This window comes from Nelumbo lutea, chromosome 1 (assembly GCF_056320005.1).
Source record: "Nelumbo lutea isolate HS-2025 chromosome 1, American lotus-T2T, whole genome shotgun sequence".
Lineage (NCBI taxonomy): Eukaryota > Viridiplantae > Streptophyta > Magnoliopsida > Proteales > Nelumbonaceae > Nelumbo > Nelumbo lutea.
Window position 1 is genome coordinate 136,144,457 of NC_142684.1, and position 15,718 is coordinate 136,160,174.

The window sequence follows — 15,718 nt, forward strand, 5'->3', positions numbered from 1 at the left end:
ATCCATTTTGTCAAATCTATATAAACAAATACCTCGTGGCTATTCAGTTCTATACGCCTTGACGCCCAAAGAGAGTTGCATTGGAATTTTCTTCTTTAGGCTATGGTACGTTGCTCGCAGTGCAATTTCATTTGGACTGGAGTGCGAATAAGAAAATTGCAAATTTTCATCTGTCTTAGGAGAGTGCATTATTTTGCTTTACATTTTAGGGTTCGTTTGGTTTGTAATCCGAATCAGAATCAGAAGCGCAATGGTTTATTTCCATAGTATGCTTGGTTCAGATAAAATGGGAATGAAAGTTGGAATCAGTAGGAATAGGATTTCATTCCCAAGGGAGTGGTAAAGAATGGCCATTCCCTCAAATGGGAGAATGTCATTTCAGCATGAATAGGAATAGGATTCCGACTCCACCCAACCAAACAATTGGAATTGGAATAGCCCATTCCGATTCTGATTCTAGACCTCTATTTTTGCAAACCAAACGGGGCCTTAATATTTTATTTTACTTTGTTTGCATTGTGAATAAACAAAAAGAAAGTACCTATAGCAAAAGTATACCAAAAAATTGGATTTAGGCTCCATTTGGATCATAGGAATAGGGGTTAGGAATCGGCTATTCCGATTCCAACTGTTTAGTTGACCGGAATCAGAATCTCATTCCCATTCTTGTTGGAACGGCATTCCCCTATTTGAAGGAATGACCACTCCTTGCCCCTCCTTTGGGAATAAAATCTCATTCTTATTTATTCCAATTCTCATTCTCATTTCTATCTGAACCAAACATACTATAGGAATATACCATTCCAATTCCAACTACAAACCTGATGGGGGGTGATTTGACCCGACCTCCTAACTAGGTGACATGTGGACATGACTCAACGTAAGCGACAGCTCAGCATGACAGTTTGGCTACAACTCAGCGTAATGAGCCCGCTGAAACCTAGCCTAAATAGCTCGCCACAAGACAGTTCGCTACAGAACGGCTTGCTGCAAGGTAGCTCGCTATTGGAGCTCACTACGAAGGAGCTCGCTATTAAGTAACCCGGAGTCTTCGGGAAACTTCTTATCCGACAAGACCGTGCCTGCCAGACTACTCCCACATCTCTTGTCTGGCGGTGCAGCACCTGCCAGTCCAGAGGATTGCGCCCATGTCTCACGTCAGGTGGCATCGTGCACGCCAGCTCTGCATACCATCTATCAACTAACATGACCGTATCCTACGATGGTTACTTGCACCAGTCGAATCAGCCTGGCGAATAACGACTGTAGTAGAGAATCAGAGATGGTTACACCCGATTTGACAGAGCATCAATATATAAAGGCCCTGATTTCCAAGGAGCAAGGTAATTAATTTTTTGAGTAAGTGCGCATCTCCACTCTTAGCTCATTTTCCTTTACAACTCTCTAGGCTCTCCACCGAGTTCTAACTTAAGCATCGGAGTGTTCCCGTCGGGCGAGATCCCCGGGAATCCTTCATCTTCTTCTCCTTCTCAAGTGTCGTTCGTTGCCAGTTAGGAGCGAGGTCCCTGCCAGATAGGAGTGACCAGATCGTGCTACATCATTTGGCATTGTCTGTGTGAAACGCTTCAAAAAGCCTCTCACCAAGCAACTTCAGTAAGACTTCAATGGCTTCCTCCAGCAACACCGGACGAAGTGCCGACCAAAACACCTCCAGGGAATGACCTCAGCTCCCTACCGTTTGCATTGGCCAGTTCACTGTACCCCTCTCCGCGGATGGAGTCCCTACCCTAATTGTGCCTCAGATCATGGTGTCGGTAAGTGCTCCACTCCCCTCACCGGTAGAGACGACCTTTGCAAAACTGTCAGTTTTCCCGGTGGCCGGACAAAACCAGCTAGAAAACCTGGTACACTGTGTGCGAGCTATGCAAGCTCAAATGCAGTAGGTCCATCAGTTCCAGTTGTACCAGCAGCAAATGCTTCACCACGTCTATCAACAGCAGATCCCACCGCTGCCTCAACAACAACAGCAAGTTCCACCTCGACACCCCGTCGTCGCAGCAAGTATCTACCCCATCGAGGAGAGACCTCCCGAACTCAGAACCCTCTCGGGAGTCAGGTCTCTTCCCACAGCAGGAGGGAAAGACAAGTTACTCTCCCCACCTCGCAACCTATAGTCGGGTTAGGGGACTCTTCACCGATTAGACCCGCATCGCCTCGGCCCTCGCAGTTCAAGATTCTGCTCGTTGAAAATCAGTTCAAGGTCCTGGTCGCGGACTGTAGACAAGGCCCTTCAGTTCACAACCATCAGCAACAATCTGAGCCCCACCCTAGGCTCATCGAGATCGGCAACATAGAAGCAAGCAGTACTAACGCCGAGCCAGCGAAGCAGCGGAGACGCCATCGAGCTCGCCGAACTGCCACTCACAATCTGCCCAAGCTCAAGGATAAGGAAGAGGTGAGCTCGAACAAAGTGAAAGCCAATCCGCTCCTCTCAGCGTCGTCCCCTGCGGATCGTAATGCCGCCAAAAGGGTAGAGCGCTAGGCAGCAAAATACGTCATGATAGATGAATGGTTGTACTGAAGGTCTTACACGCTCCCCTATCTGCGCTGCTTGCGACCTTCCGAGGCTGAGATTGTGCTCCGCGACACTCATGAGGGCCTGTGCGGTGGACACTTGGGGGGCAGGGCTCTCGCCCAGAAAGCGCTACGACGGGGATACTACTAGCCAACGATGAAGGCAGATGCGATTGAGCTCGTCAGAAGATGCGACAAGTGCCAGAAGCATGCCAACATCCACCACCAACTCGACGCCAACCTGAAGTATCTCACCAGCCCATGGCCTTTCGCACAGTGGGGGATCGATATACTCGGACCATTTCCGGCAACGACAGGGAAGAGGAGGTTCTTAGTGGTGGCAATTGATTATTTCACTAAGTGGGTAGAAGCTGAACCTCTCACAACGATCACAACGCAGAATGTGCAGAACTTCTTTTGGAAGAATATAGTGTGCCATTTCAGACTACCCCGAGTACGAATCTTTGACAATGGTAAGCAGTTCGAGGATATTAAATTCTAGAACTTGTGCAAAGATATGGGAATTCAACAAAACTTCACCTCGATGGCACACTCAAGAAAACAGTCAAGCGGAGGTCACAAACAGAGCCATTCTTCGGGGACTGAAGGCACACCTCGACCGAGCTAAGGGACTATGGGTAGATGAGCTACCCAGTGTACTATGGGCTTATCGGACCACGGTGAAGACCGCAACAGGCAAGACCCCCTTCAACCTCATTTATGGCATAGGGCCAGTCATCATAGCCAAGATCAAGGTTCCCACGCTACCTCTAGAAGTGTACGATGACAAATCAAACGAAGACGAGTTACACAACAATCTCAACCTACTTGACGAGGTACGAGACCTCACATACATTAGGACCGCGGCCTACCGGCAGAGAGTAGCTCAGTACTATAACGCCAGGGTCAAGTAGCGGATCCTCCGCGTCGGAGACCTGGTTCTTCATAAAGTTATGGTGCTTGAGCCCGGTGTTGGTAAGCTCGGGCCAAATTGGGAAGGACCCTATCGAGTAAAGTGGGTGCTCGGGGAAAGAACGTATGAGCTCAAAACCCTAGAAGGGAAACAAGTACCTCGGGCATAGAATATTGTCAACTTAAGGCAATATTACCTATAATCATCGAGTTGAGTGGACTATAAGTCACTCCCAAAGCCTAATGGACAAAATGCTGAGCTAACAAAAGACCTCGGTACTATAAGACCCAGTCGCCTCTTCGGCATGAGCAGACTCCAGAAAAGGGGTGGGCCGTAGTCGCTCCCAGAGCCTAAGGGCCAATACGCCGAGCTAACAAAAGACCTTGGCACTATAAGACCCAGTCGCCTCTTCGGCATGGGCGAACTCCGGGAGAATGAACTATAAGCCGCTCCCCCAGCCTAAGGGATAAAACTCCGAGCTAACGAAAGACCTTGACACCTTAAGTAGCTCACGTAATTTGAAACGATTCTTCAGTTACCCTTGCTTGTTGCCAGCTCGGCAGCTCGGCAGCTCGGGTAACCTCTCTACATGCTTGGATAAAAAAAGGAACCATTCTAAGCGAAAAACAAACATTACCAAGGTCCTTATAAAAACAAAATAATTAAAAAAAAAGCAGGCCTAACAGCCCAGGAGAGTACATCAAGGCAAAAAGAAAAAAGAGAATTGGGCTCAGCCGCCTGGGAACAACCACTCCAAAAGATTCATTCAGAAGAAGAAAAAAGAGCAACCAGCCTCAAGGTCCCACCACCTCTATGTCCTCGTCGCTCTCCTCCATGGAGTCGGGCTCCTCCTCCTCCGTAGCGTCCGCCGTCTCCGGGGCCAGGTCCTTCATTGTCACACCTTCAAGGTTAAGGCCGAAGAATTTCTTCCGTACCAGCCCATCGGCAAAGCTTGAACACCGAGCGATAGGACTTCGAGCCATACTCAACCTGGAGGTCATGGAACTGTTGGGGCTCTTTAAAGTCCTCCACCGCCTTAGCCCTCTCTTCCTCCATTGCGGCGTCAAAGTTTTGGGTCCGCTCATGGAGCGTGGACTCCAAGCTCTGGACTTGCTGACGAAGAAGCTCCCTCTCCGCCGTCACCCTCGAAGACTCCTCCTTGTAACAGGCGCTCTCCTTAGACAATTGGGAGATCCATGCTTCTTGCTCCTTAACAAGCAACTCCTGGGCCTCGCTTCCCTTTTGGGCCTAGAGGACCTCACCCCGGGCATGGTCAAGCTCGCATTAGATCCTCTGCACTTCTGACCTCTGTTTGGTGGTGTCTTGGGAGTGAATAGCAGTCTGACAAGCCATGGCGTGGATGGCGGAGTTCAGTTGCCAATAGAAATCCGAAGTAAGTAAAAAAAAAAAAAAGAAAGGGAGGAGAAAAAGGGAGGTAGCAGGCACTTACCACGATGTAGTGAGCCGAGGTCAGCATGGAGAGCTGCCTAGGGTGCATACTGACCCAGTCCGAGATCTCCTCATGATTGATTGCCTGCCTGCTCCTCTGCGAGGCCACGAGGAAGTTGGTGATGCTTTCATCCCTCCCCTCGGTAGGAAACTGCATGAAGAAGGTGGGGCCAAACCGCGCGGCTGGAGGGTATTGCTCCTGGGGTGGGACCTCTTCTTCTTCGCCGCCTCCGGCAGCTACTCCCTCGAATAGGATAGGTGGGACCTCCAGCGGCGGAACAAAGGTGGGTTCGCAGCCTCAAACTTGATGGCCCCAGAAGTGGACGCTTGGTCGAGGCGCGACCTCTTCGCCTTACGCTTCTAATTGCTCGACAACAGGCGACATGCATCCACACCAGACATGTTGGCTGCAAGAATCACAAGGCATTAGTCCAGCTCGCAAAAAAAAAAAAGGCAACCTAAAGGTAACTTACCGGGGCTCAGGCCGGCCTGCACGAGCTTGTCCTCAGCCAAGTAATCCAAACAGAGAAAGCCGACCCCCACCCAGGACTGCAGCGTTTTCCGAACCTTCGGGTCCAAGTCAACGCCCAGATCCTGAATGGCAGCCCTCCAATGGGTCGGAAAGGGCCACCCCTCGGGGTTGCAAACTACAAAATAACCCCACTTCCAGACTGGGATCCTGTTAGACAGCTCATGGAGGAGCTTAAAGCCTGAACAAGGGGAAAAGTAATAAGAGCGCCTTTCTGAAGGGTCTCTAGGGGAGGCATTCTTGATTGATAGTATAGAAGCAAAGGTGTCGAGGGAAAGAGGAAGACAGTACTCAAAGAACAAGGAAATAGTCCCCACCAAGTTCCGAACAGAGTTCGGGTGGAGTTGGTCTATGGTAACATTGAAATGGGTAAGAACCTCCACTATCAAAAGGTGTAGAGGGAGTCGGAGACTAGCCACGAGCTGCTCCTCAAAGATCACGATCTCGTCGTGGTCGTGTTCCCAGGGATAGTTGCCATTTGGGAGGCTGTAAATAAGATCCTTGGGGAGGTTGTAATGAAAGACTAGGGCCGGAAGTCTCTCCATAGACATGGAGGAAGGGCCGAAGCTATCCAACTCCCGACCCCGGGGAGTGGAAGCCAAGTTATCGGAGGCTTCCCGAGCCTCCAAAGATCGCCCTTCAGGGAAACCCCAAGCTCCCCCCGAGCTCGAGGGGACCTCACGCTGGTTACTGTCCCACGGGTACCCAGACATTGTTGGACAAGACAGAGGACTCATCAGAAACAGTGAACTGGAAAAGCGACGTGAACGGGGAGAGCTCGAGCAAACAAGGTGAAGGCACGACATCAAAACCGAAAGCAAGGCAAGTTGGTGTAAAAAAAAATGAGGCTTGGGGCCCTCCTATTTATAGCCGTTGTGCTCGAAAACCAACAGTCTCGATCAAAGCGAATCTAATGGCTCATAATCAAATCGACTGCATGTCTTTCGAGAATAAAATAAAGTCGGCTGCACGCCTTCCGAAATTGAAGGTAGCTTGGTGCATTTTTGGCACCCGAAAAATCTAGAAATCGCTTGACATCCACGCATATATGTCATGCGGTCGGCCAACCTAGTTTGAATTACGAGTCAAATCCACTTGTCATTTTGTGAACTCCCCATTCTAGAGCAAGACCCTTAGCCCAAGGAGTGGGGGGCAATTGATGGGGGTGATTTGACCCGACCTCCTAACCAGGTGACACGTGGACATGACTCGACGTAAGCGACAGTTCAGCATGACAGCTTGGCTACAACTCGGCGTACTGAGCCCGCTGAAACCCAGCCTGAACAGCTCGCCACAAGACAACTCGCTACAGAACGGCTTGCTGCAAGGCAGCTTGCTATTGGAGCTCGCTATTAAATAACCCGAAGTCTTCGGAAAACTTCTTATCTGACAAGACCGTGCCTGTTAGATTGCTCCCATGTCTTTTGTCTGGCGGCACAACACCTACCAATCCAGAGGACTGCGCCCACATCTCACGTTAGGTGGCGTCGTGCACTCCAGCTCTGCATAACATCTCTCAACTAACAGAATTGTACCCTGCAACGGTTACTTGCACCAGTTGAATCAGCCTGGCGAATAACGGCTGTAGTAGAGAATCAGAGGTGGTTACACCCGATTTGACAGAGCATCGGTATATAAAGGCCCCAATTTCCAAGGGGCAAGGTAATTAATTTTTTGAGTAAGTGCGCATCTCCACTCTTAGCTCATTTTCCTTTACAACTCTCTAGGCTCTCCACCGTGTTCTAACTTAGGAATTGGAGTGTTGCCGACGGGCAAGCTCCCCGGGAATCCTTTATCTTCTTCTCCTTCTCAGGTATCGTCCGTCGCTAGATAGGAACGAGGTCCCTTCCAAGTAGGAGTGACCAGATCGCGCTACATCAAAACCAAATGGATCTTCAATTCATTCGCAAATCACATTGTCATACTTTAACACCAGTGCAAATGAAATTGCAACTACAAACAACCAAACGAAGCCTGGTGAATAATATAGCACAGATTGTCCGGCTTTAAATCCGAGTCGGGTCCGGATTGAATCCGGATAGGAACTCAAATTCAATTCTGCGTTCTATAATATCGTATTGAATCCGATATTATCCGACCCGATTGAAGCCCTGAATCATGTCAGGGGACTCAGGTGTAGTAGCCACTGCGATACGTTGCAATGCAAAGTAAGAGGAGTAAAATCAGAATATCAATCGATATACTCCAATGTTGTAAAGCTGTCGCATCAAATCCATGTTAAACACGTAGATAGCGGGGTCCCATCTTTTCTGGTGGACCACTGCACACAGTACTAGTACATATCAAACATGATTCCAAACCCTCATTGCGCCTTTCTCTAGGCTTGGATTTGTTACCCACCTCTACCCACATTACCCACATGGTATTCACATTACTCTTTCATGGATTTCCTAATACATTATACATGGCGGTAGTGTTCTATAAGCAGCTGGGCTGTAGAAACAGTTAGGATATGTTTGGTTAGAAGAAAAATGTAAGGAAAAGAAGGGAAAAGTAGAAAAACCTTTATAAATCTTGTATTAGTTTTCCTGTTTTTTTCTTCTTTGTCATGCATTTTCTTTCAAACCAAACATAACCTTAGTGGATGGTAGTCTCAGAGTGATCTCACACTGATAACATGGTTTGTTTTGGTGCACTGTGTGCCAACTACATTATTTAAGAAGGGAAAATCATAGCAATGGAGTCATGAATAAGAAATTGGTAGATATAGAACACACTATTATGGCAGGGACTAATTTACATTACACCTTTGTAATTTGCTAAAATTCTAGTACTTTTTTATCTATCAAAAGAAAAATTGCACCACTCTCTGTTTTTCTTAATTATGAACAAAATGTGTGGACTAAAATTATCTACATCTATGTGGGTATTTTGTACATGCAACATGTGAGATGATTCATAATAAATCAATAACATATAGAATAATAAATCAATACATAATTATTAATAAATATAAAAAGTACATGTCATATATGTTAAATTAGAGGATAAAATGTATAGAATATGAATTTATGTATTAATAAAAATCATTTTGTTAACAAAAATTATGATAAAATAATGAAAAAGTTGTTCACTATTTAAAAATCATTATAATATTTTCTTTATATATTAAAAATTATTAAAAATAATGTAATAAACAATTTAAAATGGGTTTCAAACAGTAAAAAAAGGGTTTTAAGGTTGGTGCATTCAACTGAATCATCTATCCATTTTGTCCATTATATATTGTGTGGACAAGGACAATCCACAATGAACTGAATAGTTGTATATCTTGTATACAAGATCAAAAATGGTTTCATCCACGAGATATACATGCAATCAAATAGTATAGTTAACAAATATTGGATGGACTAAATGCGAAAAGGACTTTTGGCTTTGGTGACCAAACGCGCAAAGGCCACTTTTGCCCCCCCCCCCCCCCTAAAGTTTAAAAAGGCCATTTTTGCCCTAAAACTATGGTATAAAAGCCTTTTTAAGGCAAAAACAAATAATGCTAGAGATGCTATTAACCTGTTAAACAAATAATTAAATTAGAAGGTTCATTGATGTGCCATTGTTCAATTTAAAAAAATTTGAAAATTTACATGTGGGTCCCACAAAAATCCCACCACTCACATGTGACCAAGAATAAAAATTAAAAAATATTTTTATTTAATAATTAATTATTAATAAAATAATGAATTTTAATAAAACAAGAAATAGTCAAGATCTTTCAACTTAAGTAATTTTAAGGAAAAACAAGTGGGTCCCACTTAAAATTCACACTTATTTACATCAGATCAAGAATAAAATAAAATAATTATTTTTATTTAATAATTAATTAAAAATAAATGATTAATAAAATAACAATTCAATATTAATTAATTAATTTATAATTCATTAATAAATAATTATTTTTATTAATAGTTTATTATTAATATAATTTTAAATAAAAATATTTTTCTTTTGTTCTTGGTCGCATGATTCATTATTTTATTAATAATTTATGAATAATTAATTATTAAATAAAATAATTATTTTTGTTTTATTGTTGGTCATATATGAATAGTGGAAATTTTATGTGGGACTCACATTTAATTTTTCAAATGATTTTTTTTAGTTGAATAGTGACACATCAATGAACCATATAATTTTATTATTTATTTAACGGAATTGTAGATGGAATCTTTAATATCGTCTGCTTTTTTATTAAAATTGACCTTTTTATCATAAATTGAAGATGAAAATAGAATTTTTGAAAATTTAGGGTTCAAAAGTGACTTTTTCACCTAATTTCAAGATCATCGAGGCCGAAATGCCAAATGCGAAAGTAAGTTATAAGCGCATGTTAGCGAAGGGCACATGTTGAAATAGTTTAGAAAAGGAGAGGAAACAGAAAGCACACGCAAGCATCACGCAATACCACGTGCCACGTCAGCGTATTGGTGGGAGCACCGGTGGGAGGGAGTTGTTTATCCGGTTCCTCTATAAAATCCCGTTGGAGAAGAAGCTTCATCTCTCGACTCTCGACAAGACATTTCTCCGCAGACGCTGCTTTAATTTCTCTCTCTCTCTCTCTACTTCTGTTTGGATTTTCTCTAATCTTCTCTCTGTCATTTCCCTTCTTCACCTCGTTTTCTATTCTTCGATTTCTTCCCTTTCTCGTTCCCTCAAAACGACTCGATTAGATTCGGAATTGAAGAAGCTTCGTTGCGAACAGCTTGGAATTGCAGAAGAAGAATCAGCCGTCGTAGTCTCTGTAAGCCTCCCGGAATATAGGTATGCAACTCGAAATCCTTTTTCTGATTCCTTCATTATGTCTCATTAATTTGTATGTGAACCTGCGATAAGTTTCATGTTTTACGTCTGTGAAAGAAGGAATTTTGTCTCGTAGCCGACAAAGTTTAGATCTTGCACCCTTTCTGGCTTTTTGATAAATTATGTGGAACTCTCTCTGTCTCTCCTTTCGCCCTCCCCTGAGCTGATTATTGAGGTTAGCAGTGTCGATCGGATGGTTTTAATCGTGTTAGGAAGAAATTGCATAATGCAATGGCTTCCTTTGTCGAAGTGACAGTAAATAGGCCTTAAATCGCTAGGTTTAAACGATTATTGAAGAATCTATTGCCTCTGGTTTCATGTGATGCATTATTTAATCCTCGAGTAGATTTTCACAGAGAAATTTGTTGAAAGAAATGTATTTGGAGAAGGATCTCTGTTTATCTCTTTATCAGATCTTCGGTTAGGCGTTTATTCATCCAAATTTAAACTTTAAACATATGTGGCTCGTCCGAGTCATCCATTGGAACTCATTACGCTTGGATTTTATTACTTACCCGACCAATATGCCCAAGGCCCTAAGACGACTGATCCGATTTGTAGAACGCCGAAAATCAGGCTGTTTAACCTTTAGGACCGTAATAGATATCCAGACGCAAGAGCGGATTTTAAGCCATCTTATAGGACCTAGTCGTAAAACCCTAGAGCCCTTATTTTCGAACGAATCATTTGGCGGAAACCTCGTTTTTCTCCTTCCCGATTTTCGATTTTTCCCTTTCCGATCTCTAAAACCACTATTTTTTTCCTTTCATCTCGTTACATTGGTTTGCTGTTTGTATCCCAACGAGATCAGACTCTGGAGATCATGTATCTCTAGTAGCGTGATGAGAAGAACCGCATTAGGCAATAACAGAGCTTTGTCCAGATGTCTTCCACACCCTCTCTCTCTCTCTCTCTCTCTCTCTCTGTTTTATTAGTATTTTCGGGTTTCGATGCAAAAGGAAAGGAAGTTGCTCTAAAATGTCTGTTCTCTTGGTACGCATTCAATCTCTGATGTTCCTATTCTGAATAGGAATAGAGATTTCGGCACCGTGATTCGGACGACCTGGAAGAGTCATGAACAGGACGATTTTTCTCACGAGTTTATAAATGAAATCCTCCCTTTTTCTCCTAAAATTATCTGTTGATCATCAGTAAACGATATGGCTTCCACTGGCGACATCCTTTGGTTACTGGCTTTGCGTGGGCATTCTCCCACCACTCCTTTACCCTTCAGCAAAGCAAGAAAAACTTATTTTACGCCAAGATGCTTATTTTTATTTCTTGATTCCTTTTTAATTCTTTCCTCCAGTACTATTTTTATACTATTTATAGGTTCTTGAAAATTATACTTCGTTTTTCCGAAAACATAAAAGATTAATAGCTTTAATTTTTCTCTAAATCTTTTTCCCGTGTAGAAAACTTCTCCCCCTCTGATAGTTCATCTGGGTAGACCGGTAGACAGTGTAAGAGGAAGGTAAAGGAATCCAAATGCTATGTTTGGTTTAAAGTTAAAATGATGTAATCAACGAGTTTGTGGAACCCTTTGATTTCCTCGTCCTAGTCAAAGTATAAACAAATCTGGACCAGTGAAAAACAAACGATAACATGTGATATGCCCCACACATGTTGAGTTTGAACGTCTAGATGGATGTGTATTTAATTCGGACCACAGAAGATCTATTTTCCTGACAATTAAAACAGTATCATATTATAGCATTTTATATATAATATAATACTACATAATTTACATATTTTATGTATAAGGTTCTACAGAAAAGATTTTTATATAATACACACTGTTGATAAAATAATTTTAATTTTCCTGTTACTGATATTTTTATATTATTCTAGTAATATTCAAATGGTTCTCTCAAGTGTTTCTCGTACACCTTTTGTAGATAATAATTCCTGTATTTTTGACAATTCTTACTAGTTTTGTTGGCTTTCTTATTTCTAGGACACTGATTTTAGACCTCAAGTGTAGCTTAATTCTAAGATTCTAATCTTGTGAAATAGATAGTACCTTTTAATTCAAGATTACTCCTTTTACTTTTGGTAAGAAATTCAAGATTACCCTTTGTTTTCCACATAATATCCCATTTATTCTCCTAACAAACTGGAGATTTCCAAGTGCTTATTATCTCATGGATCTCTGGCCCTCGCGCAACTTCAACTTGTGATTTTTTTTTTTTTTTTTTTTTTTAAAGTATGTGATCTCTTTGTTGAATCATTCTATTGAGAGCTGAAAGCGTTGCAAAATTATTTTTGTCGAGGAATATTTGCTTTTTAGCTCTTTTTGGGCGAGATTTCTTGCCTTCTTGGCATCCTTATCTGGTTTCATGATTTTGGTCGGTTCCGTGTTCTAAGTAATCTTGCATGATTTCAAATCTTGTCTGATTTTGCCACAGTGGGACGTGGAATTGACCCGAGGAATAGGAATAGGATGTTGCCAATGGAATACCTATCTTTATAGTACAATTTGTATACCATTTCCAATACATGCATACAATAAGAAAATTATCACAATCCGATATATTTTATGAGGGATCTGTAGACAGTAGACTGTATCTTTAGGGGTCAAAAAAAGTTCTCAGACCAGGCCGGAGGAAATGGACCATGCCCAAAGTACTGAACCGGGCAATTCTCGGGACTGGGGACGCCAATTAAGGCGCTACACACTACACAGTACGTATTGGGTAGGGCTACCTTTACCTTACCAGCTGGGCCAGCTTGGCATTAGTCATCATGACGTTACTGTCACTGGTCTTTTATTACCGATAACAGGGTGGGGGTTGCAAATTTCGTTATGGTGTCAGGGCTATTTTTTTTGTATTCGGTGCCATACTGCCATGCACCATAAATAACTTCCTCTTTACCATTTTTTTTTCCTAAGCTGTTGTTTAGTTGAAAGGGAAAAAAAAAAAAACCAGAAAAAGAAGAAAAAGGTAAAAAAATCTTTACAAACCTTGTATAAAATTTTCTGCCTTTCCCCTACTTTCCCTACCATGGGAATTAATTCTAATTTCTAACTGATGTTTCCCTTTTGTTGGCTGTGTCTTCCTCAGGTCTAAGAAGACCACACAAAAGGCGTATGGCCATGGAGCAATACTTGTACGAGGGGGTGGCACAACATGAGGAGGACGGAGACGGATCCCCACTGCAGAAGTGGAAAACCGTCTCAAATACTGCTATGAATGCAGCGGACAATAATGTCACTGGGTGCTTCGACTGCAATATCTGCCTAGACTTCGCTCAAGATCCAGTGGTGACGCTTTGTGGTCATCTATACTGCTGGCCATGCATCTACAAGTGGATTCATTTCCAGAGTGCTTCCACGGGATCAGAAGAGCAGCAGCAGCAGCAACAGCAGAAACCACAGTGCCCAGTATGCAAGGCTCACATCTCCCGCAGAGCCCTGGTTCCCCTCTACGGACGAGGACAAGACCCCACACAGACGGACACCCAAAGCAAGGCTCCCCATGACGGTCTCAAGATACCGCGTAGACCCCCTGCGTCGGCATGTGGGATTATTCACTCTAATCCTTATCAACAAGCTGCTGATCCATATCAACATCATCAACGATACTATCCACAGCATTACAGCAATTACAATTATTCAGCGGCATCATATCCGTCTCCCGTGATTAACCTTGGGGGCACTACGACGACGAGTGTCTTCTATCCGGTGGTTGGGATGTTCGGAGAGATGGTCTATGCAAGGGTGTTTGGAAACTCCCACACCAGCCTCTACTACCCTAATTCACAGTATCTTGTGGGGAGTGGTAGTCCCAGGATGAGACGGCATGAGATGCAAATGGACAAGTCGCTTAACAGAATTTCCATCTTCCTCTTCTGTTGCCTTGTCCTATGCCTTCTCTTATTCTGACTCGTCACTGCTCTTCTTTTCTTTCTTTTTCTTTTTTTTTTTTTTTTTATTTACCCTTCCTCTCCTTTGTATACTTGTAAAAATGCGGGATATAAGCTTATGAACAATACATAGATAGAGTAATTTTGGGTGACCATATAGGCATGATATATGTCAAAGTCACAACTTTGTCTTTGTCATTCCTAGCGGACGTGAGACGTGACCCTTCTTTCTGTCAATTTATTCTTTGCCTTGCGTATTCAAGGCTTAATTTGATCGGTTGCCAACGTGAAATGGATGTATGGATTAGGAATTCCATGTTCGCTTCATCTCTTTCGTTCCCAACGTGATAAGGATGGGTGGATTAGGAATTCATATCATTATTGATATTTTGCACCTAATTCACTTTTTGTTACAACATTATCGTAGCACCTGCGCCAGGGCTAAAACAGAAAATCAGCACGGTACATAAAATGGCCTCACCAAGAAAGCTACATTCATCTTATTCAACTTACCTGGGAAATTAATATCTTTCTCATACAATGGGTAAGTTAACCTACCAGCGAGGAGGAAAAATGCCATAATTTTAGCTTATAACTTATAATAATAGAACTTGAACATATCCTAGTAAAAATGATAAATTGTCTAAGCTCAGATCTACTACGGATGTGTCTAGAAGTGTATCATTAACCACTTTGGAACATTAGTTTTAATATTTATAATTTTTTTTATTCTTAAACAATTACAAACATAGTAAAATGATGAGAATGGGTCATATCCACAGGGAAGTGAGGGAAAAATTAAAACGTACTCAAATCTGGACAAAAGACATAAGAAGGAAGTGTAGAAATATAAAAATTAATTAATTAAATTGAAAAAAAAGATAGAATTTGAACATTGGAGAAATTAAAAGTATAAAAAAATAAATAAATACAAAAATAAATAAAAGAAGAAAACGAAATAAAAAATCTATAATCCGATCAGAGGTAGCAGTCTCCGAATCTTTCCTTCGACCCTCAAACTTCTCAAACTAGGCATTCTATCTTACTTGGCCAAATTCCAGATTCGTAGAAAAGAAAGCAAAGATCAAATAGAATCAAAACACCGAAATTAAATCTAAGACTAATGGTTGGGATCTAAATCCAGAGATGGCAGTAGTGGTGTTGGCGAATTGCATGTAGGAACCCCTCATCTTGCTTGGGCGTCTTCTTCTTCCTCTACCCTTGAACTTCTCAAGATTAGCCTTTCGTCTTACTTGGGGGCATAATCCAATCTTTTCTTAGGAGCTCTTGGGTCCTTTTTATAAAGAAGGGTGGATACAATTGGGATTAGAAAGAAGGGGGCAACAACTGGATTTTAGCAAAGTTATGGATGCCTTAGGTTTTCTAATGGAGGGTTATGATGATTTTGGGGTGATCTTAAGGCTGAGAATAGAAGGAGAGGGCACCCAATATTATGTAGGGTTGAGAATTGGGTGCCTAGAAATGGATGGAGGAGATTGAAGTGCCTAGGGTTGAAAGGAGGAGATTAAAACAGGTGGGTGGCACCCTAGAGTGGATGGATAAGATATAAGATGGAGCAGAGGGATGGGATCTAGTGGTTAGGGGCT

General features: G+C 42.5%; 1 protein-coding gene across 1 annotated transcript; it reads left to right on the forward strand.

Moving 5' to 3' along the window:
- Window positions 1-10,067: 10,067 nt before the first annotated feature.
- LOC148877788 (E3 ubiquitin-protein ligase RMA1H1-like) lies at window positions 10,068-14,266 on the forward strand. The gene is made up of 2 exons (XM_088943952.1): window positions 10,068-10,205; window positions 13,310-14,266. The coding sequence occupies exon 2, from the start codon at window positions 13,336-13,338 to the stop codon at window positions 14,128-14,130; it is 795 nt and encodes a 264-aa protein (XP_088800078.1). The 5' UTR covers window positions 10,068-10,205; window positions 13,310-13,335; the 3' UTR covers window positions 14,131-14,266.
- Window positions 14,267-15,718: the final 1,452 nt, after the last annotated feature.